Source organism: Culex quinquefasciatus, chromosome 2 (assembly GCF_015732765.1).
Source record: "Culex quinquefasciatus strain JHB chromosome 2, VPISU_Cqui_1.0_pri_paternal, whole genome shotgun sequence".
NCBI classification, from domain to species: domain Eukaryota; kingdom Metazoa; phylum Arthropoda; class Insecta; order Diptera; family Culicidae; genus Culex; species Culex quinquefasciatus.
The window spans coordinates 52924148-52948100 of NC_051862.1; the positions used below are offsets into that span (position 1 = coordinate 52924148).

Consider the following 23953-nt stretch of genomic DNA (forward strand, 5'->3'; position numbering starts at 1 on the left):
CTTTATTATTTGTCCTCCTATCTGTCGTTTTTTGTTGTTCATTACTATATTTATTATTTTCTTTATCGCTATAATAGACTTGAGAAAAAGACAACATAAGTTAAAATTCTTCACAATATTCATAATATAGTTTTTGTTGTTGTTGTTGTTTGTTGTAATGGTAGCAGTAGATAATAATTCATTCAATAATTGATAATAATCTGGTTTCGCGCTTTTGTTCATTTTTGTTTTTTAAAAAAGAACCATCGTTTGCTTGCAACTTTTTGTTCTGCTCAACTTGTTTTGTTATTGTTTTCTTCAGGTTCCAAATTCATAAAATACTCCACACCGAGTGCCCCAAAACAAAAACAAATTTCCGCCCTTTTTTGTTTGTTTGTGTTGCTTCTTTTGTGTGATTTTAACTCTCTTTTTACCTCAATTAACATGATCGCTATTGTTTTCTTACTTCATTTGTATCCTCCGTTTTTTCTTAACTGTGTGTGTGCAGTAAACGATTCATCAGCTTCTAAGCTTTTTGTTTGTATGTGTGTGTGTGAGTGGTTCTGTGTGTATGAGTGAGTGTGTTTCCGTATCCTATAGACACGTCGTTCTTTTCCTTTTCCTTCCAGTGCTCAGAACTTACAGGTTCGCTAGAAATAAAGAATTTTCATCCTAATTATTGCATTCTATCGATACTTTTCGATTGGAATATTTCGATCGCAGTAGGCATATGGAGGCCTTCGAGCTCTAGTGTACTCACCAGATAGGAATCCCAGCAAGCCTAGTGCAAAATCGACAACTTCCAATCGAAACAGAAGAATTGGATAGATTACAATATTCAAGGAATTTAAAATAACGACAGGAATTTATTAAACAAGTCCAATTGTTGAATTCTGAATTTTCGTAAATTTTGCTTTCCTTCCGATCCGGAAACCGATGCGGATTTAATCCGACAAACAATTTCCGATGCCTAAGCGAGTAATTTTTATGGAAACTTAATATGTTATATTTTTTTTAAATAGTAAATATACACACTATGAAAGAGTTTGAATTTCTAGAATTTTCCGTTGGTATCACATTCATTAAAGAAAGTTCGATAGAGACTACCGAACGCCGGATCAAAATATTGACCATGTAATATTTTGAAAATTATTTGTTTTGAAACAGCTTTAAACCACATTTTTCTAACAATACATATTTTTGAATCTATGTCCCTGATTGATGCATTCGATCAAAAATCATGATCCGTAAAATGTCGGTCGTCCGTCGAAATCTTTCGATCGCAACTATTTGATCGTCGGTCTCATTTAAACTTCATCTCCCCGGTACGAGAATCGAACTCAGTCGATTAGGATTCCCAGTGAGCAGATTTACTCTTTGAAGGGATCTGACTTTACCGAGCCAGACAGGAATCGAACCCTTCACCTTCCGCTTACAAGGCGAAATCCGTAACCTTACGGCCACGGTAGCTCGTTATTTCAATGATCGCCGATCGAAACAAAAATTTCGATCTAGATTCTGATCGGTATGTTTTACCGGCTATCAACAAGTCACGATTGTCGAACATCGATTCGATTCGATATATTCGAGATAATTTCGATTGAGGATCAAGAAATTGCGATTTACAAACATACTTCGATCGACGATCGACTTATTACGCTTGACAACCGAAAAATTTCGATTGTAGCTCGAGAAACAGCGATTGTCACCGACATATTTTGATCGACATATTTCGATTACCGACCGTCAAATTTCGATCGATGATCGAGAAATTACGATCGACGATAATATCTCGATTAACAAATGTCAAATTTCGATCGACGATCGAGTAATTGCGACTGGGGACCGACATTTTTCGATCGTTGATCGACTTCGTTCGATTAACGGTTGCCAAATTTCGACTGCCGTTCGAGAAATTATTTCAATAAACGACAGCAACATTTCGATTGGGGATCGTCATTTTTGATCGAGTATCGACATATTTCGATGAGCGTTTGCCAAATTTTGATAGATGAATGCGATAACCAGGGAGCACACCAAAGAACTGAGAAAATTTAAGGGAAGTTTGCGTGAAAAATTCTCAAAATTATAATAGTAGAAACATGATTTCAAAACACTTTCAGTGTTAGTCCGTGCAGTCCAAGGTTTTAAAAGCTTTCTGCTTAGTGGTAATTTTATTACCAAATTTGTCGAACGAAGAAATCGATACAATTTAAGTAACTAATCCGCACCACCTTCAAAACAATTTCAGACGGTCCAAACTTTCAACAATCTTGTATTTTCAAACAGATTTAAAATCAACAAACAACAAAGCAATAAACGATCGACTTTTAGTCGATGTCAATGGACCATTTTTAAAGAAATGTCTAATTTCGTCCACTGTCCGTATTGCGACATCAACAAAGAAAAAGCGAAAAAAATAATCTATAATTAAAAACTCGTTTAACACGTGGGAATTTCATCTCGCATTTACGTGGGTGTGTGTAAATTAGGAGAATTGTTCTCATTTCACAGTAGATCACAGCTGTTGGTCCCGTTCCACGCTTTTATGCTGCCTCTAGGAGACGTTTTGCTCGGACGACCAGTTTGTTTGTTTTTTTCTTTCTTATACTTTTGTTTTTTCTTCACACTGATTTACAATCATGTTTTATCTTGCCTTGTTTTCGATCAATGCCACGCATGATTCTCGAAACGTTTTTTTTTTTTCGTTTTCCTACTTGCTTGTAAATTCTGACTTTTTATTCTGACTTCTTCAGAGCTTCTGTGTTTGGTGAGAGGGAGATGGAGAAACTGATGCACGCAAACAAATGTTACTTCTTTTTAGTGGATTGTGGCAATGATCGTGTCGCTTTTCGTGCCCCGTTTTTCAATTTCGCTTTCCGCTAGAAACAAATAAAAAAAATCACACAAATTCATCCGCGCAGAGCTTTGCTTTTCCCCTTTGTTTTTAGTGTAACATTTAACAGTAATATATATTGACTTTGTCATTATACTTTCATCTCCTTTTTACACTCGGTCGCATGTTCTTCAAGTCTGTTTGTGAGTGAAAGGGTGAGAGTGTGAATGTTTGTATGTGTGTTCGTGTATGTGTGTGTTTGCCCCAAATGTTTCCAGCACTGCTCGCAGAGAGAGACTAGCGGGTTCCTCCGAACTCTAGTTATACTATACTTTGTTGAATAATTGCAATCTACTAGATTATTGAAAAAATCAAAAGAAAAACCACGCGATCGTCTCTCCCCGCTTGCATTTTCATCATTGCTAGTCCATTTTTTTTTTTGTTTGCGCTCTGCTTTTCTGGAAAATGTTTTTGCTTTGTTTTTGTTTCGGATTTTTTTTTGCCAGCTCCAGCTAAGAATTCGGCTACGTTCAACTGCGCTTCCTTTTGTTTTTTGCTTGTTTGTAATATTTCCCGGTTGTTGTTTTTTGCTTGTTTGTTCCATTTTGCTTGTGTGTTTTGCCTTTTGTAATTGGTAATTTTGCAGGTTCAATCATCACGCGAGCCTGCACACTTTGCTGCGCCATCTCTCTGTGTGTATGAAAGATCAACCTTTTAGCACTAGTTTTCGAAACTAATTAGATTTTGTTTAGACTGCTCTGATTTATATTTTTATTTAATATTTCTTTTGATCAACCACTTCAAAATAGTTAATATTTTACACTAATCATCTCTATTGATGTTTGTCCAAAGCGTAAACACTATATTTTAGTTAATATTCTTTTTTTTACAAAAATAATTCGTTTTCCATTACAACACAAAAAGATTGCAAATTTCACACAGCTTCGAACGGCACGCGCAAGGATTGATTTTTTCTTCTTGTATTTTTTTGTTGTGTTAAATTTAATTTGTTAAATTTTCCTCTTTATTTAATTCTTATAACTGCGGTTTATATTCAGATTAGATCTGATGTTCTCTCTCGTTTTTTTCGTTTATAACTATTTGTATAATATATTTTATACTCCTTTTCATTTATAATTTAATATATAATTCTTTCTTTTAGAACGAAATTAAGGAAACGTAACGAAAAACAAAAATTAATGAAACATAACTAAATGGTATTAATAATTTTACAATTGAGAGCAGGACCCAAACGGAACCGGCCACGGACTCCAGTAAGGAGGAGAAAAAAAAACGTAAGGAAGCGGAAACGAAGCCAAAACGACGGGGGTTGTTGTTGCTGTTTGAATTCTGTCTCTCTCGCGTCACTAATTTACATATTATTTGATGTTTGCTTCTGCAATGGGTTATCGGCAGTGATCGACGATGTGGTTGACTCGGACGTTTTCTTCATCTTGTCGCAGTAATCGCTGAGGATGTCACGGAACCGCGACCAGCACTTTTCCGGCACGGTGATCGCGGTCCGGAAGTTGCTTTTCACCTCCGACACCCGCATGTAGATGCCCCGGCTGTTCTGACCGATGTCAAAGTAAAAGTTTTTGTTGTCCACACGCATGTGGCGCCCCTCGGGCAGCTCGCCCTTAAAGCCGCCGTCGTTCGTGCCGAACTCCTCGAGCAGGTCGGTGAGCGCATCACGAAACTCGATCATCCCTTGCGCCGGGATGGCAATCTGAGACCGCGGACCGCCGCGGGTGATCGTCTGAGACACGCGCAGAAACCGGCCCCGCACGTTCTCTTTCAGGTCAAGGTAGTACCGCCGGTTGTCCTTGATCATCATTTCGGACTTTAGCTTGCCATCCTCGGGCACGTTGTCCGGATTCGGTGGTCCCAGCGAGGCGTAATAATCGCTGAACGTCGACAGGTGATCCCGGAACTCGGCCGCTGTCGACAACGCCAGAAAGATCTGGCTGCGCCTTCCGTCGGCGCCAATTTCGGCCACCTTGATGAACCGGCCGCGTCGGTTCTGCTTCACGTCCAGATAGAACCGCTTTGACTGAATCTGCAGCATCTTGGTGGCCAGTTCCTGTTCCGTCTGTTGACTCTGCTGCCCAGAGTCAAAGTCGCCGCCGCCGCCATCCATTTTTTGCGAGTAGTCCTTCTGGGCTCCGTCGTGTCCACTGCCGGTGTCGGACATCTCAGAAGCACCACCGAACCAACCGAGCGTCAGATTAAAATTTATTTTCTAAGCCGCTTTGTAACCGGGTCCAACAGGAAAAATGTACGCGCTCAGCCGAGCGGAAAGAGGGTGGGTTGCGAGAACGTCGTTCAACAGCCAGTCAGCTGATCTAAAAGAAAGATGAAACCAAACGCAAAGAAGAGTTTAGTGATACTACTGATCTAAATTCTGCTTTTATTCAATGCATTCCCGTTGAAGGGTATATTGAATTATATTATTTTTTAATTATGAAAAAATTTCTTTGTTAAACATTATATTTTAAAGCATGTGTTCAATCCACCTTAGCCTTTGATTTGCGTGAAACTTGTCCTTGCGTCCGAATTCCTTTTTTCGATGTTTCGTATGGCTCCTTCATGTTTGAAAATTCGTAACAGAACGTGTTTTTCTATAATTTGCAACCTGAAAACTTGTTTTCGTAAAATCGCGATAACTCCTATGAATCGCGCTAAAATCCACCAAAATTTGCCAAACAAAAAAAAAATACGGGTCCAATTGTTTTGATATAACTATTTGTTGAACTGGGTTGTATTAGCTCTTTAAGAAAACTTTATCTCTACAGCTTCAAACGCTCTTAACGCAATAAACAATGATATCAGTGATAAAAACAAAGATACAGTCCAGACTCGATTAAACGACGGCCTTGACCTTACCCCTCTACCGCCCAAATTTTTTTGAGCAACTTTTGTTCTACGAATGACTTCACTTCTCTTGTTTTATGTTTTTCTTGTTTTATTTTTAGTATTTTAATTTGCGTTTATCTTGCTGAGTTTATGTTTATTTTTGGTAGATTTTGGCTTATTCTACCACCCTAATATAGTTGCATTTTGTCTATCTAATTTTTGACGTTTTTACAGCCACTTTTTCGATTTTTTGCTTGTTGTTCATATTTTCTGCTATAGAATGGCACCATCTCATTTAAATTGTAAAAAAATGCGTAGTTCTTCTTTCCAACGCTTTTTAAAGATCACATTTTTTGCGATAAGACTCTCTGGAGTTAAAATCTGTGGGTCTATTACCGTAACAAGCAAGATGTCGACTGGTTTTGACAACGGATCCTACCCGCATAGCTTCAGTGAGTGTGGAAGACTACTTTGCTGATGTGTTGGCATGTCCTGGATCATCCTAGGGAGTTTTAGGTATTAAGGAGTTAAGGTATTTACTGCTCATGTTCGCATAAATGTCCCATATGCAAAAACAGCAAGCTGAGAAAAACGCATTTGAATTTTGTCCCATACGTAAAGCTACGTGTTAAGTTTTAGCGAAAAAACTGGATTTCCTCCTGATTTCTAGAACAAAGTACTGGATGTTATAGGCTCTTTCGAAAGAGCACACAATTATGAATCAAACTGCATCAATAACTCGAAATCGATGAAAATGCATATGGGACATTTATGCGATCAGGGGCAGTTTAGGTCACTGAAACAAAAAGGGGATCGACGGTTTTCAACCGCACATCATAACCCCGCCCGTGTGGATCAATCGGACCGCGCACTGGACTCACAATCCAGAGGTCGCCGGTTCGAATCCCGCGGCGGGCGCTCTAAAATTCTTTGTGTAAATATGGGTATTCGGCGCCGTCGCTCCGTGCCATACTTTCATACACTTAGGAGCCCAGGGCGGCGAAGTCCTTGTAGATAAAAGGAAGACACTAGTGGTTGGTACTAGCAATGGTGGCCGACAGCTATAAAGTCAACTTCGTTTTTTTCGTCGTTTCATAACCGCATACACACCACTTTTTTTTGCTGAAATTCACAAATGATTTACTCGAAAAATGAACTTCTTAATTTGACAACCTAGACCCACCTTCACGTATACATATCGACTCAGAATCATGTTCTTAGCAAATGTCTGTGTGGATGTGTGTAGGTGGGCGGACAAAAAAATGTCACTCGATTATCTCCGGACTGGATGAACGGATTTTGACCGTATTAGTCTCATTCGATCCGTCTTGGGGTCCCATAGGTCTCTATTTAAAATAAGCACGTTTAGCAAAGTACTTCAAAAGTTATGATAAAAAAACGATTTTGGCGTATGTCCGGAAGATTGTAAAAAGGGTGGTTTTAGCAAAAAAACGTTACTTAATCCACCCTTAGGTGGTTGGCGCCTTCCTCACATGTAAAGGGCGCTATCCAAAATGCAAAAAGTGCTTTAATAACACTTAAGTGCTTATAACTTTTGATAGGGTTGTCAGATCTTCAATGTTTTGGACGCGTTAGAAAGGTCTTTTGAATACCTATCCAACGATAGGTTGCATGAGAGATCCGGACAACGTTTTCATCAACATATCTGAGATCCGGCCTCCTAAAAGCGTGTAAATAACACTTAAGTGCTTATAACTTTTGATAGATTTGTCAGATCTTCAATGTCTTGGACGCGTTGGAAAGGTCTTTTAAATACCTTTCTGAAAATGTATAGCATGACGGGGTTTCTTACAAAAACCACCCTTTTTACAATCTTCCGGACTTTTGTTAAAATCGTTTTTTAAGCATAACTTTTGAAGTACTTAACTAAACTGCATGATTTTTAATAGCGACTTATGGGACCCCAAGACGGATCGAATGACGCCAAAACGGACAAAATCCGTTCAGTCAATGTCGAGATAATCGAGTGACAATTTTTTGATCAACATCCCACCACACACACAGACATTTGCTCATAATTTGATTCTGAGTCGATAGGTATACATGAAGGTGGGTCTAGGACGTCAAATTAAGAAGTTTAATTTCAAAGTGATTTTATAGCCTTTCCTCAGTAAGGTGAGGAAGGCAAAACGTTACTGGGTGGATTCACCCTTAGGTGGTTGGCGCCTTCCTCACATTTAAAGGGTGCTGTCCAAAATGCAAAAAGTGCGTAAATAACACTTAAGTGCTTGTAACTTTTGATAGGGTTGTCAGATCTTCAAGTTTTGGACGCGTTAGAAAGGTCTTTTGAATACCTATCCACCGATAGGTCGCATGAGAGAACTGGACAACGTTTTCATCAACATATCTGAGATCCGGCCTCCAAAAAGCGTATAAATAACACTAAGGTCCTTATAACTTTTGATAGATTTGTCAGATCTTCAATGTCTTAGACGCGTTGGAAAGGTCTTTTAAATACCATTCTGAAAATGTATTGCATGACGAGTTTTCTTACAAAAACCACCCTTTTTACAATCTTCCGGACTTTTGTTAAAATTGTTTTTTTAGCATAACTTTTGAAGTACTTAACTAAACTGCATAATTTTTAATAGCGACTTATGGGACCCCAAGACGGATCGAATGACGTCAAAACGGACAAAATCGGTTCAGCCAATGTCGAGATAATCGAGTGACAAATTTTTGGTCAACATCCCACCACACACACAGACATTTGCTCATAATTTGATTCTGAGTCGATAGGTATACATGAAGGTGGGTCTAGGAGGTCTAATTGAGAAGTTCATTTTTCGAGTGATTTTATAGCCTTTCCTCAGTAAAATGAGGAAGGCAAAAACCTATCATGTTATACATTTTCAGAAAGGTATTGAAAAGACCTTTCCAATGAATTATTAGCACTTAATTGTTATTTATACACTTTTTGGAGGCCGGATCTCAGATATTTCAATAAAAATGATGTCCGGGTCCATCATGCGAACTATCGTTAGTTAGATAATCAAAAGACCTTACAAATGAGCCGTTAGTCAGATAACCGAAAGACCTTTCAAATGAGCCTAAAAAATCGAGGATCTGACAACCCTATCAAAAGTTATCAGCACTTAAGTGATATTTCTACACTTTTTGGAGGCCGGATTGCAGATATTGTGATAGAAATATTGTCTGAATCTTCCATGTGAACTATCGTTGGAAGGTTTTTAATCAGACCTTGCTGATGAGCCAGAAATATTGAAGGTCTGCCAACCCTATCAAAAGAAATGAGTGATAAAGTTGATTTGTTAGACATGTTAAGAGGCAGTATTTGTAGATTCTGCTCGGTTTGTTCTAGAGGTCGTATCGAGGTGCTCCGATTTGGATGAAACTTTCAGGGTTTGTTTGTCTATACATGAGATGAACTCTTGCCAAATATGAGCCCTCTACGACAAAGGGAAGTGGGGTAAAACGGACATTGAAGTTTGAGGTCCAAAAAATATGAAAAATCTTAAAATTGCTCGCATTTCCGTAAAACTTCATCAATTCCAACTCTCTTAGATGCATTCGAATGGTCTTTTGAAGCCCTTCAAAATGTGCTATAGACATCCAGGATTGGTTTGACTTTTTCTCATAGCTTTTGCAAATTACTGTTAAAAATGGATTTTTTTAAAACCTTAATAACTTTTCCCAACAGCCTCCAACACCCATACTCCCATAGGTCAAAAGTTAGGGAATTTCATGGACTATAAGCCTACGGTACTAACTTTTTGGCCAATCGCAGTTTTTCTCATAGTTTTACGGTTTTTCTAGAACAAACATTTTACAACGTTAGTTTTTGCCCTGTAGACCGAGAAGACGGCACTTTTTGGTCTCAATTTTGGCATATTCGGAATCCTCGGACAATTTCACGTTAGTTAGAAGTATTGGTGTTGTAATATTTCTTTAAAAAATAATTAAATAAAACATTTTTGAAAAAAGAAAAAGATCTTATTAACCCTATGACCAATACGTCAAATGCTGTATCAAGTAGGCGAAAACCTGTTTTACCCCCAATCCAACAAATTGTTAAAAAATATTTTAATTCATTCTAAGCGGCAATTTTTCCAATCAAATTTACAACTCCAATACTTATAACTTACGTGAAATTGTCCGAGGATTCCGAATATGACAAAATTGAGACCAAAAAATGCCGCTATGGCGGCATACAGGGCAAAAACTAACGTTGTAAAATGATTGTCCTAGAAAAATCGTCAAACTATGAGAAAAACTGCGATTGGCCAAAAAGTTAGTACCGTAGGCTTATAGTCCATGAAATTCCCTAACTTTTGACCTATGGGAGTATGGGTGTTGGAGGCTGTTGGGAAAAGTTATTAAGGTTTTAAAAAAATCCATTTTTAACAGTAATTTGCAAAAGCTATGAGAAAAAGTCAAACCAATCCTGGATGTCTATAGCACATTTTGAAGGGCTTCGAAAGACAATTCGAATGCATCTAAGAGAGTTGGGATTGATGAAAATTTACGGAAATGCGAGCAATTTTAAGATTTTTCATGTTTTTTGGACCTCAAACTTCAATGCCCGTTTTACCCCACTTCCCTTTGTCGTAGAGGACTCATATTTGGCATGAGTTCATCTCATGTATAGACAAACAAACGCTGAAAGTCCAAATCGGAGCACCTCGATACGACCTGTTTCACATCGGTGAAAAACTCGCTCTTAAGAGGGAATGATGCTATTTTTACTGAATGTATTGACTTTATGGATATAAGGAAGGCAACAACCACCTAAAGGTGGATTAAATAACATTTTCGATTCAGTTATTTAGATTTTACTGAATTCTCAGTTAACTGATATTTGTCACTTCGACAGATGATTTACTAAAATTTCAGTAAAATGATTGCCAAAACAACTGAAATTTCAGCAAAAGAAACGTCAAATTATTTTGCTGAAATTCAGTAATTTTCTTGTGGCAGTTTGACAGATCATTTGCTGAAAATTCAGCAATCGTTGCTGGTATTTCAATTATCAAAATTTGATTTTGCTTGTTATTGAAAATCGTCCAAACCTAAAAAACAGGTGGTTAGCTTCGAGCAGGGATGGAATAATCGCAAAAAAAATCAATTTCGCTTGCGAACTTTCTTCACCCGCGAAAGAGAGAGGAGGCAAATCACGCAAAAGAAAATGAATGATTTTTTGTGAATTTTAATTGTGTTTACACACATTGCCCATCTACAAATAGTGACAGGTCATTTTTCGACGTGTGACGTTACACTTGCATGTCTAGTAGTGAAAAAGATGTTCCGCCGAATAATTAAGATGATGTTTTGCCTTCAAATATGGATTTCCGACTGATGGGTGGAACGTAAGTTGTTTTGCCTTCCTCACTGAGGTAAGACTATAATCCTGCTATAAAATTGAACTTTTTATTTAAAGCTCGAAAACCCACTTTGATGTATACATATCGACTCAGAATCGAAAATTGAACAAATGTCTGTGTATATGTGTGTGTATGTGTGTGTGTGTATGTGTGTGTGTGTATGTGACCAATAATGTCACTCAGTTTTCTCAGCACTGGCTGATCCGATTTTGACCAAACCAGTCGCATTCGACTTGGTTCAGGGTCCCATACGGTGCTATTGAATTGTTTGAAGTTTCGATAAGTAGTTCAAAAGTTATGTATAAAAATGTGTTTTCGTATATTTTCGGAAGTTGAATAAATGGCAGTAAACTGAACCAAACATCATCATGTTATGCATCGTTGGTTGGACCTTTCTAACGAATCCAAAACATTGATAATCTGGCAACCCTGTCTCGAGTTATAACCACTTAAGTGTTATTTATGTACTTTTTTGTAGCCGGATCTCACTTAAATGTATGTAAACAATGTCCAGATCCATCATCCGACCCATCGTTGGTTAGGTAATCGAAAGACCTTTTCAACGAGTCTAAAACATTGAAGATCTGGCACCCCTGTCTCAAGTTCTGACCACTTATGATGCCACTTATGAGCCCTTGAGTGATATGTGTGTTTTTTTTTGTATTCCGAAACTTAACGAAATTAGACGAAATGTGTGCCCAAACCCATCATATCAAATATCACCCATTGTTGGAAAAGAGTGAGGAAGGCACCAACCACATAGGTGGATTAAGTTAGTTTTTTTCGATTTCTTTTACCGATCTTTCATGCGCAAGAGAGGAGAGCATGCTCTCTTCGGATTTTTTCTCTTGATGAACGTCCAAAGATTTTCTTTTTGATTTTTGATGATGATTATTCCATCGCTGGTTCAAACGTATAGAAACAAGAGAAGTCATGTTTCAATCCTTAGCAGACATAACAGTTTTCCAAAAAAGTGTCCAATTTTCAGATATTTTTGAATGTACTGGGCAACAGTCAAATTGTCTAAGAATATTGAATTGAACGATCCGCCACCTTAGGCTATGCTATCGGAGGTCTTTATAGCTGTTACGCCGTATTGCACACAACTAACGATAATTAGTGTTGTTTTGAAAAAAAATGTTGGTAAGTGTTCAAGGTGACTCTAATGAAGGTGATTCTGGGGACCATTAACCCAAAGCTTCCACATAAATCCTTATGGAATGCAATCATTTTTCTCATTTTATTGCATGATGTTATTCAACATTAGGTGCCCGATGGAGATAAATACTCTCCCCAAAAAAACAACCTCTGAACATTTCAGACAGAATCAGACATCTTATCAGCTTGAATTGTCACCAAACCCGTTTTTCAAGAACAAATTCTACAAAATTCAATAACAAACATCAACAAAATCCATCCGGAGTAATCACTTGCATGTCACACACCCCCCAGTTAAACGGACCAATAACCTCGCCTCCCCGTGTTACTTTTATCAACAAACATCCTCACCGTTGTGACCGTAGTTAACCTCGGCCAAAATTTGCCACCATAACGAAACCATTGAACCTTTGCTTGTGCAGCATCGATTTTACACCATTAGGGTATGCCACACCACCGACCGCTGAGAGGTAAAAGGTGCATGACACGACCCGCGGCGTCCCACAGCCGAGTTGCAACGCGCCACACACAGAAATCAATCCCCTTTCCACTGCGTACACAATTTGCGTAAGGTTCGGCAAAGCTTTGCAACCGCACTCGACTAATCAAATATAGTCCAGTCCAACTTATGCCGTTCAACCTTCTTTACAGCAACTAATGCTGCTGCTGCTGCCCTTTTAAGATTCGTATGTAGCGCACTACACTCTTGTCCGTACAATTACCTGGCAACGCTGCTGTCGTTAACCTGAGCACTCTTCTCCTCGGCGGATCTCGCTCTCTCCGACCGCTCGGGCTGGTATTTGTGGAGTCACGCCGCGCGAAATCGCTGGTATGCGTTCCGTTCTCTCTCTCTCGTTCTCGCGAGCAATCCCTCACTTTATTCGAACAGATGTTTTACTCGCGTGCGTGCGTGAGTGCGTGAAGAACATGCACGCGCGCGCCACACAAACACACAGCTCCTGCTTTTGTTTCGATCGTTGCTTGTGTGCGCGCCACACTGACACACACTACACAGCTGCCACCCACAATCGGGTTATCCTTTTTCCGTCTTCACCGTGTTTGCCCAATCAATCAATCGCGACAGTTTTCACAGTGCATAGCATTTGGCCAGCACTTTCTTCTTTTTTTTCGCTTACGGAATGCCAATCTCCCACATTCGTGGACACTCTTCGCGGTCCAGACAACAGGGGACTCACTCACACTCGCACACTCGCTTGGGATATCCAACCAACCCAACAACCTCCTTCCAAGGATCCACCACGTCTCAGCTGTTTCTGGCGACGACGACGACGACTTCGTTCTCTCTTTCGCGCTGTGTTTTCCCTCCCGTGCTTCTGACACTGGATCACTGTACGAAAATCGATAGCCCACTGCTGGTACTCTTCAGCTGCTTGACTTTTCCTCTTTTCTACACCTTTTGCGCCTGCTTCTCTACTGCTCCACACACTCAACTCGCTTCTTTATCAACTCCCTTTCCTTTCGTTTCGCTTATTCGACAATCATCTTCACCAGGAGGATATTCACTTCTACAGCAGATTCTTCACCTCGACTCCACCACTTCAAATTGCTGTCCCACTGTACACACTCCTCTAATAACGTTGATGACGACGTCCACGACGACGACGACGACGACGACGCGGGGCCGCGACGTCCGATTGAGATGTCGATGTTATTATTACACACGCCAATCAACGATGATGATGATGCGATACACAATGTGTGCGCGAATTTGACGTTGTTGTTGGTCGCCGTACGTGGGCCACATCACACACGCGCACAGCACACACACACACAGTCGTTAAGATACACAATTTTCCACAGTCATCCAGCAGTAGATTGATTCGAGGTTTCGTCGACGATTTTTGGCAGTCCCAAAAAGCAGAATATCGCGACATCAGGACAGGAACAGCCGGATCCAGCACCACCGGAGGAAGTGAAGAGAAAGAGGAAAATATGACTTTAGTAAAAATGAATCAATTGAAACCAAATAGGTAGCTATTGGGAATGACAGACAAAGATTGCATGGTGTTGGCTAAACGCTAAATTTAGCAAAATTACAGAAAAATACGGTTTCCATACCAAAACCACCACTTAAAATCCGGTCCATTTTCGATCTTAATTAAACTTGTAGAAAATTTTTCGGTCTTTTCAATAAAAATGGTTTGGAAAAATTAAAGGTTTATACTCTCATTTTGGTATCTTTAAAAATACAGGAACAATCGATATATTTTTTAATTCATCCCTTGAAGTACTTTCTTCTAAATAATATACAACAAATTTTTAACTAATAGGTTTTACAGCGTGACGTCACGAGCGAACACGCACAGACATTTTCAATGAGACACACGTGGAAAAATGAAAACAGTGCAGCCAAGCTGTCAAATTTCTAACCTAAAAATTGAGTCGGCACCTAATAATAGCTTTGCTGTTGCATCCAGCAATTTAGACAGCTAATCCCTCATTCACACGAAGTTGAAACAAATGAATGCCGAGCTCTACACTCACGCAGCCGTGTGATACGAAGCACATGCTCACACGGCCTGTTTTCTAGAACAAACTTTTCAGGAGATTTGTGAGATATCTTTATTTTTTTTGTTGTTTTAAATTCCTTCATTATATACTGGAAACTTGAAACCGTGCTCAATCTCTCTTCTCTCTTCTCTCTCTCTCTCTCTCTCTCTCTCTCTCTCTCTCTCTCTCTCTATCTATCTCTCTCTCTCTCTCTCTTACTTGTGCGATGCTTCGTGCTGACATTAATCATTTGAATGCAGTCATGGGAAGGATGATCGGAATTTCGGTACAATTCAAATGAAACAGCTTAGCGGGAATGAGGGAGTCACAGGACTGTGTGAGTGGCTCGTAAATTTAGCCTGTTTTATCCAGTCAGTCCTGAGATATCATGGCATACAAAAAAACGCTTAATTCACAATCAATGTTACAAATAAAGTTTCATTTTTTTTTGTCTTTTGGGTGTATTTGAATACCCCTAAGTGATTTCCAAAACACCCAAAAAGCCAAAAAATAAATCGATCCTTAAACCATTCAACCAATTCACAGTAATGCATTCTGCTAAAACGCTCAACCTAACCACAACCAAACCACAATTTAACCAAACTCTAGAATTCTTTTCAAGTATTTAGGTATAATTAGGTATATTTGGTTCATTACACTTTATCTAAAGTCCCCTGAAAGTAAATTTGGCAATCAACTACAGCCTGAAAAAATGGGTGGTCTTGATCAAGGCTTGAAATCTGTCACTAAATGGGACTGCTCTTTATTTGAAAGAACTTTCTGTCAGCAATCATTTCCGGTAACGAAATTTGATCGCTCACATACAACGCCTATCACGATCGTCATTGCTTGGCGACGGTCGGTGAGTGTAAACACGAAAGACGGAACGAACGAAAAATAAGCACCACTCAAGCAGCCGCCTGAACGAGACAACATGATCTCTCTCGTTTTTCGTCTCTTTCGTCCTTGTGGTTTCTGCGTGATCATTTGAATGCGATCGTGGGAGAGATAATCGGAATCTCGGTAGAATGTCAAACGACCGTTCTCTGAGCGAATGTATTGCTAGAGAGCAATTCTCTACGAATTCGGTCTATTTTCTTCAATTTTAATTTTTATATTTTTTAATCCGGCTGAAACTTTTTTGGTGCCTTCGGTATGCCCAAAGAAGCCATTTTGCATCATTAGTTTGTCCATATAATTTTCCATACAAATTTGGCAGCTGTCCATACAAAATTGATGTATGAAAATTCAAATATCTGTATCTTTTGAAGGATTTTTTTGATCGATTTGGTGTCTTCAGCAAAGTTGTAGGTATGGATATGGACTACACTGAAAAAAAATAATACACGGTAAAAAAAATGGTGATTTTTTATTTAACTTTTTGTCACTAATTTGCACTTGATTTGCAAAAAAACACTTTTTTTTTATATATGTTTTAGAGGACCTAACATGCCAACTTTTCAGAAATTTCCAGGTTGTGCACAAAATCTTTGACCGAGTTATGAATTTTTGAATCAATACTGTTTTTTTTTCAAAAAATCGAAATATTGGTCGCAAACATTTTTCATCTCATTTTTCGATGTAAAATCAAATTTGCAATCAAAAAGTACTTTAGTTAAATTTTGATAAAGTGCACCGTTTTCAAGTTAAATTTAAATAGTCGAAGTTTTTCAATTTTTTAAACTAGTGCACATGTTTGCCCACTTTTGAAAAAAATATTTTTGAAAAGCTTAGAAAATTCTCTATATTTTGTTTTTTTTGAACTTTGTCGATACGACCTCTAGTTGCTGAGATATTGCCATGCAAGTGTTTGAAAAAAGGAAAATTCTAGATAAAATTTTCAAAACAGCCTATCCGTCATGCGTTTCCTATGCAGACATGTTAAATAAAAAATCACTAATTTTTTTACCGTGTATCATTTTTTCCATACCTACAACTTTGCTGAAGACACCAAATCGATCAAAAAATTCCTTCAAAAGATACAGATTTTTTAATTTTCATACATCATTTTTGTATGGACAAAATAATGATGCAAAATGGCTTCTTTGGGCATACCGAAGGCACCAAAAAAGTTTCAGTCTGATTAAAAAATACAAAAAAAATATCGAATGACCGAAATCTGAGAGAACTGCTCTAGAGGGAGGTCAATGACTGTGTGAGTGACTTTGCGTAGCTCTCATTCGTTTGTGTGTAAATAGATCGAAAGCAGAATGTCAAAATCAGGTTGTCTTGATGAAGGCGATTCGAGTGTTCTGTCGCCTCTCACAAACAAAGTCGAAATTTCGTAAGAACTGGTCTTGATAGAAAAATTACTAATTGGTTTAAGATTTGGTTAGTTCACGGTTAGGGTGTTTCAGAAATGTAACTTTTGTATCATATTTTTGGATATTTTTTTTTCTTGTTAGAAAGAAGTTTGGAGTGGCAATCTAAGCAACTTTGTTGAAGAAACTATCATTTTATATCCAATCAAAAGCATTAGAGCAAACCCTAAAACATAGTTTTTTACGTAGCAATTCATAATTACGTTAAAAAAACTTCGGAACACTTTTAGAGTTCTGAACAACGCATTCTCGACAAAAAAAAATAATTTGATTGGACAAAAATTACAGCCCTTTATTAAGGAGGAAAAGATGAATGACTATTTTAGATTCCTTGTAATTTTAAGATCAAAACAACACGAGATTTTTTTTTTTGAGTTCTTTCTAACCAGCAGTTTTGAAATAATTGTAAAATCCGATTGTTAAATAGTTTCTACAGCTACTCTTGCTGGAATTGCCCAACGCTCAAGAGATCTCAAGAGTTTTTCATCTGAAAGTTGAACGTAAATTTCCTTCAAAAATAGAGTAACAATTGATGTGTAAGTGTGCGTGAGTTTATCATATCGCGAAGAAAAGTGGAACCAAACCTATGCTAAAAATTTGCTAATCGTAGATTGGAAGGAATCTACGACTTTTTTCATGGGAACCCATTAGGTTACACATTTTTGGAAACATTCCTTTGAAAACAAAGAACTAACATTGAAGATTTGGCATTTTTTAACATCACAAAAAGGCATAATTTTAAAAATCACATTTCAAATCTTCCCCCAATTCCACACCATGCTGGATGATCCCCACACAGCACACAGCGCACACACTCACACGTATGAACTCTTAGCTCTTCGCGAAGTTTGCGTTTCGCTTCACCATCTTCGCGATTATTATTTTTTTTTTTCGCAGAGTGCTGCTCGTCCATACGTCATTCATTACGTTTTTCGCCACTTCACATCTGTCTCTCTGTTTCCCACAAAATCACTTCTTTTTTTCTTGGCTCAATCTTTGCCGTGTCTTTTTTTCTCTTCGATACAACTGGGTTTTCTTTGCTTCTACATGCCTACGAGAAGCAGCAAATTTTGCTAACCAGCTTACATTTTGATTTTTCGCGACCGAGACACGGCCACACAGCACACACAATTCAAGTAACAATATATATAAAATGGAATCAGATTGCTCACTTTGGCACTTGTGTACTGGCGGCTGCACCACTTCTCCTCCCTCTCTCCTCGGTAGCCTCTCAAGTGGCCAAAGTACAATCCGGCTGGCACCACCAGCAGCTGCTGCACGTCGTCCAGATCGATTCCCGTGTCGGATGTTCCATGAAACTAGGCGCCCCCGACGACGACCGACGAACAAAACGCACAGGTGAAATCGACCTGTCCCAGCGATTTGCACACACTTCGGGACGTTCTGGCACTTGGTTGGGGTTCTGTCACGTCGCGTTTTCCAGGCAGTAATATTCCAAGCACTTTTTATTGCGAATCACTTTACCTTCCAGCTATAGGGCCTGCCTCCGACGACGATGTCCGGGCGCCTTTGTTGAAACGTCTGGAAGTGAGAGGAAAAATCTTTTCTGAAATTGGCAAAGTTCAATCATTTTTCCAACATCTTTTTTTTTTCTTTCTTTTTGCTTCTGCTGCTGCTGCTCTGTGTGTTACCTTCTTCCTTTGGATTGTCGTTGTATGTCGTCCGTCGATACACTCAGTTCAGCAGCAGAAGGCTACGGCGGAGGCCTTCAGCTCTTATATTTAATATTCTCTCTCACACTCTTGATGTACTCTGTACTCTCTTGACCATACACATGCGAAAGTCGCGAAGGAGCTCACGCCAAAATGCTACACAATCTGAACTGTGTGTTTGGCAGAACAAATCGGAACAAAGATTACAAAACCGTATTAGAGAAGATTACAACCAGTTCGATAAAACATAGCGATAATTGGTTTACTAACTATTCTAAAACATTTAACAAAAGCATTTCGAAGCAGCGAGTTCAACTAGATTACTCAATTTGAAGTTCTTAAAACAATCTTTGATCACAGCTGATGTCAAAGTTATGAATTTTTATATTTTTATAGTGTCTCCTTTTATTTTGAAATCAAATGTTTTTCGCTTAGTTGAATTCTTATCCAAAATTCATTTTTGCAGTAGTGATATCAAATCCATGGCACCACGGCTTAGCTGTAATGACATGGATCACACATGCTCACACCGACAGTTAGTGTAGGTAATGCCATTCCGTTGTATGTGTCCAGTTTTAAATCAGCAGACGAATTTCTGGTATACTGGCTGGCTGGTTTGGCATTGAGAGACACCACACATTGTATGGTGAAGCTCACGGGGAGGAGGAAAAAAACTGCTCGCCAGCAAAGAACACCAGCGCGACGACTGACTGTGGCATCATCATCCCCATACGCACACTGTCGCACAACTCACATGCTGAATATTTTGGATGTCGACGGAATGGTTGGAAAAATGGGACGTAGAAATGGACAAAATAAGAAAAAGCTTACTCATGTTTGTAATGACCCGTCAAAGTTATATGAATCTACAAAAAAATAGGGTCCAGAAATAATTTTCCTCAAAATTTACAGCGTCTAACCTTGACAAGCTTAAAATAAGGACTGAGTTGTAGGCTAGTCGTCGACTAACAAGTTCTTTTTTTTTTTTTTTTTTGGGAGGGTGATCCAGCCGCACATCGTTGATGTCGAAACCTCTAAATTGGGCCCTCGTCCTGTCACGTCCGTCAGTAGTCTTGTCGTACATTACAACTAGAACCAGATCTGCCAATGAATTAGTACACTTCGACCAAATAAACACTGACGCTGTATGGATCTGACTCTAGAATAAATGCACAGTTGTGTGTTATTCATAAGTCCAAAACGTTCAATTATTCATATAAGTCCAAATATTCATTTGCGGATAACTACCTAACTTGAATTGAATACAAGATTTAAAGCAACCTATCCGAAAGCTACTCTTATCTCAAATCCCCGACATTTTAATTATTAACCAAAAAAAAAACGTTTCTTTTAAAACCTGTCTGGCCTCTTTTAAAAAACAAAAAAAAATAAAAGTTGATATTTTACAAGTCGTGAATTGAAAAAGAGACGACCATTTGTTCGTCAGAATTCCAGTAGATCCTCGATTCGCAACAATGGTCGATACAATCATAATCCAACAACCGTTAGTTCAACAGATCAACGAATTTAGTCCGATATCATTTCACTATTGATTGATCGAGACTCTATGAAAATTTTGACAAATTAGAATGGTTTTTATGCTACTTGAATGAAAATCACCGATTCTGATAGAAATTCACTGTTACTAATTTTGTCCCTAAATAACTAAAGGCAAAGTATAAAAAGTTGATATTTATAGTTAAAATCCTAAATTCTACAAACACTATTTTTTTAAACCCGCATCCTAACCTGACACCCACATTAAGATAGGGAAAAATCACATATGTAGCGGTTCATTGTACAAATGTGATATTTCCACTATCAGAGAACCTCCTTGTCTCGATGACAGCTTACCGGCCATCGATTAAGCCCTGAGACTACGCCAAAGTGGGTTCTCGCAGCATGAAGTGGTGTCCATGTGTAAAAATGGAAGCTTCAGCAATATACTGAACACTTCGATTTTAATTCCACATCGAATCAAATCATACTCTTTGCCAAACAAGCATCAAACCTATGACACTCATTATGACAAAGCCCAGGGAGTCGTCGACTAACAAGTTCTTTAACAAAAATGTCGCATTCCTTAAACAATTTGGCGCCGTCAGTAGGGCCCAAGAGAAACTTTGCATTTTGCAAATTTGCCAAGTTGCCGATTTGTGCTACGCCTTCATGAAAATGATATAGCGCCCTCAGGAGGCTCCAGGGCGCCCAAAACGCAAATTTTTGCTAATAAAAAAGAGAGCCTGAGGGAGGTTAAAATAAATATTCTAATTATGTCTAGATATCTCATATAGTGTTGCCAAATTATAATAATTTAGTGTTTCTGCCAATAATTTAGATTTTCTCTTTCTCTCCAACTCCGCGTTAAAACTTCCACACTTTCCAAATCATCCTCTACTTGGTTCAAATAACGTGCAGGTGACCAGGTCTTAAGGTCTTGTGGAATCTAACTAGGTACGACTACCGGAGATGATGCGCCTCCGAATTTCTCTACAGCAGTTGTTGTCCGACGTTACCAACAATCCGAGGTACACAAACTTCTTCACAACCTCGAACTCGTCTTCGTCTATCGTCACGCTCGGTCCTATCTATGCGAGCCCTCAGCGACTTGGTTCCTCCTGCCAGCAGATACTTCGTCTTCGCTACATTCAACCTCAATCCAACATTCTCCGCTTCCCTCACTTCAACAATTTGATAATGCTTGAATATTGTAGAAAATTTTCCGTAGAAAATGTTCGATTCGGTCATAAAATTTATCCAAATATTTGAGATCCAAAAATGCTTAGAAGTAACACACAAGTGCTCATAACTTTCAATACGGATTTTAGATCTTCAAAATTAAGAGCTTTCAAATACCTTCCTGAAACATGATAAAATTACCGTCATCTGGGGCGAATCGGGACTACAATCTGAATAGGGACAGCAGTTTACAGAGCACTTAAAGCCTTTAAATTTGGAAACAAATGTACACAATGTCATTTTGTTGGTCTGAGTCTGTTCTAATCAAAACCAATCAGAACAATCACAATATTGTGCAGCAACATTGTTAAAACTGCTGTCCCAATTCGCTCCATGTGTCCCGATTCGCCCCAGTTGACGGTACCATTCCCATACCAACATATAAATTTATTATTGCATGAAAGACGAATGGTTCCTTTTAATTTTCATATCAGCCGAATTTAAGGCAGGCAGTGTACCCTAACTCAACTGCTCAAAATTTGTAATGTTTTGAAATCACCACCCCAAAAGATGCTCCACCTGGCATCACTGACCCACCCAAAGTATCTCTCACCCCTCTCACCACTACACTCAAACTGTCCGATCTTCTCCGACTCTCTCTCGCTCTCTGCACTCAACCCACCGACCTCCCTTTCTCACTCCATCATCCTCCCATCCACCCCACGCGCGCTTCCACCAATCAACCAAGAGGCAGAGAAGAAAAAAAAACCTCTTTTTTCCTTTCAATTTCATAACTTTCCCAGCAGATTCCACTTACCAGCGCTTTGGCCGAAACCCCTTTCCACAACTTCCGCTAATCCGTGACACCGTAGGCCGTAATCCACATACTGCTGGCCCGTTCCGGGAGCTGGATTGCTTTTTTCACACGATTTTAAAAATCACCAAGCTAGCCAGCAGCAACCTTCTTCCGAACTTGACTCGCGTGAGAGAAGAAACAGCTTTGAAGCAGGCAGTGGTGCGAACTCGCAGTCAAGCGGGGAGCACTCAGCGGGGCCCAGCGATGCCAGAAAAGTGGGTTGCTTGGAGACGTCAAAAAGTCTACACACGCGTCAGGTACGTTCAGGGTGACCAGATAATCAGCTAGTTTCTGAGCAAAAAAAAAGAGACGACAACATGGAGTATAACTTTCTCAGCTGCCATGGTAAACTTCACAGAATCTAGACAGAACATTTAATTCCATGTCGCAAGTCTCGATAAGAGACTTGCGAAATAACATGTTTTCAAGAACCTCAATAAGCAAAAAACACATCAAAACCACGAAATATCAGGAACCATCATTCCGAAGCTGATCATATCCTGAAAATAGGATTAATTTCCCGCCTGATGCAACTGCGTGGATCGAAATTGGTATTTTTTTTCGCAAATATACAGCATTTAGAATTTCCGTGACGTTACAACGCAAGCAATACACCATTTTTGTGATACAGTCGACTCTTTGGCTGTCGATCTTCTCGATATCAATATTGCTCCATCTATCGATGAATTCTTCAGTCCCTTCAAACTGCATACTTCGATTGACTTTATTCCTCGATATTTTCTCTTGCTTGAAGGATCTCTTCCTCGACGGTCCCTTGGATTCTGTTTGCTTTAAAAATCTCTTCCGGTTGTCAATATTGTCACTATCTCATGGCTTGCATAGACATTTTTCCGGGCGAAACGAAGCTTTGAGGGGTGTTTGACATTAGTTTGTTTTTGTTTGCTGGACGTTGCCATGATTCTCTCCCATAGCTGGGTATTAAGAAAAACATAATTTTGCAATTCCGTCGTGAAACTACTCACTTTTCCTGTAATTCTTGAACGACGAAACAGCCTACTTTTCTGTACCAAAAATAACAGAATCGAATAGCAACACTTTTCAAAATAAATGCTGAAAAGTTCTACTTTTCAGCACTCAAATGGGTGCTGAAAAGTTGAACTTTTCAGCATTTATTTCGAAAAGTAACACTTTTCAACATTTTTTTGATTTAAACGATTTATTGACAAAATACATGAAAATTTGACTTAAAATTTCACTCAGTGTGTGCTTTTTGGAATTGCAAAAAATGTTGTATGGAACTCGTTGCAAAACTTGATTTTTTCAGCACTCGTCGTATTTATCCAACTCGGTGAACCTCGTTGGATAAATGTACCACTCGTGCTGAAAAAATCCTCTTTTTGCAACTTGTTGCATAAACTACTATTTCAATCGAGTCTTCATTTTGCATCGTTCTGTAAACTGATGATCCCAAGTAACATTTTTAAACCAACTAGCCACCACCAAGTTTTATTGAGGTTTTATTGTAGCATCTTGATTGCTTAATAGTTTTATTTGGGCATTCACCGCAACCAACAAGCAAGAGCTAATTAATAGGTTCTAACAGGGTTTTATGCCTCGGACATAAAACCGGGTGGAAATAAAAGCCGACTGGCTTTCAATAAGGTTTTATGAAAGTTTTAATAGAGGCTTGAAAACCAGATGGCAATGCCATGCCAAACGGTTTTATCGCATGCTTTGTTAAAACCTAGGGTGTTGTAGCT

The 23953-nt window shown here is 38.9% G+C and overlaps 1 protein-coding gene across 8 annotated transcripts; it reads right to left on the bottom strand.

The window, feature by feature from the left end:
- Positions 1-1991: 1991 nt before the first annotated feature.
- On the bottom strand, positions 1992-22398 carry LOC6035693 (transcriptional activator protein Pur-alpha). 8 transcript variants are annotated; one of them, XM_038250183.1, is made up of 4 exons: positions 22194-22398; positions 18197-18566; positions 12915-13767; positions 1992-5160 (listed from the first exon to the last, which is right to left on the bottom strand). In XM_038250183.1, the coding sequence occupies exon 4, from the start codon at positions 5007-5009 to the stop codon at positions 4188-4190; it is 822 nt and encodes a 273-aa protein (XP_038106111.1). In that variant the 5' UTR covers positions 5010-5160; positions 12915-13767; positions 18197-18566; positions 22194-22398; the 3' UTR covers positions 1992-4187. The 8 variants fall into 8 exon arrangements, with proteins under 8 accessions (XP_038106111.1, XP_038106107.1, XP_038106109.1 ...); XM_038250179.1 differs by having other exon boundaries at positions 12915-13781; XM_038250181.1 differs by lacking the exon at positions 22194-22398 and adding an exon at positions 18677-18795 and having other exon boundaries at positions 12915-13781; positions 18197-18586.
- Positions 22399-23953: the final 1555 nt, after the last annotated feature.

What these genes read in the sequence shown, in the direction of transcription:
- LOC6035693 (XM_038250186.1), bottom strand. Translation starts at nt 5,009, where the DNA reads ATGTCCGACACCGGCAGTGGACACGACGGAGCCCAGAAGGACTACTCG.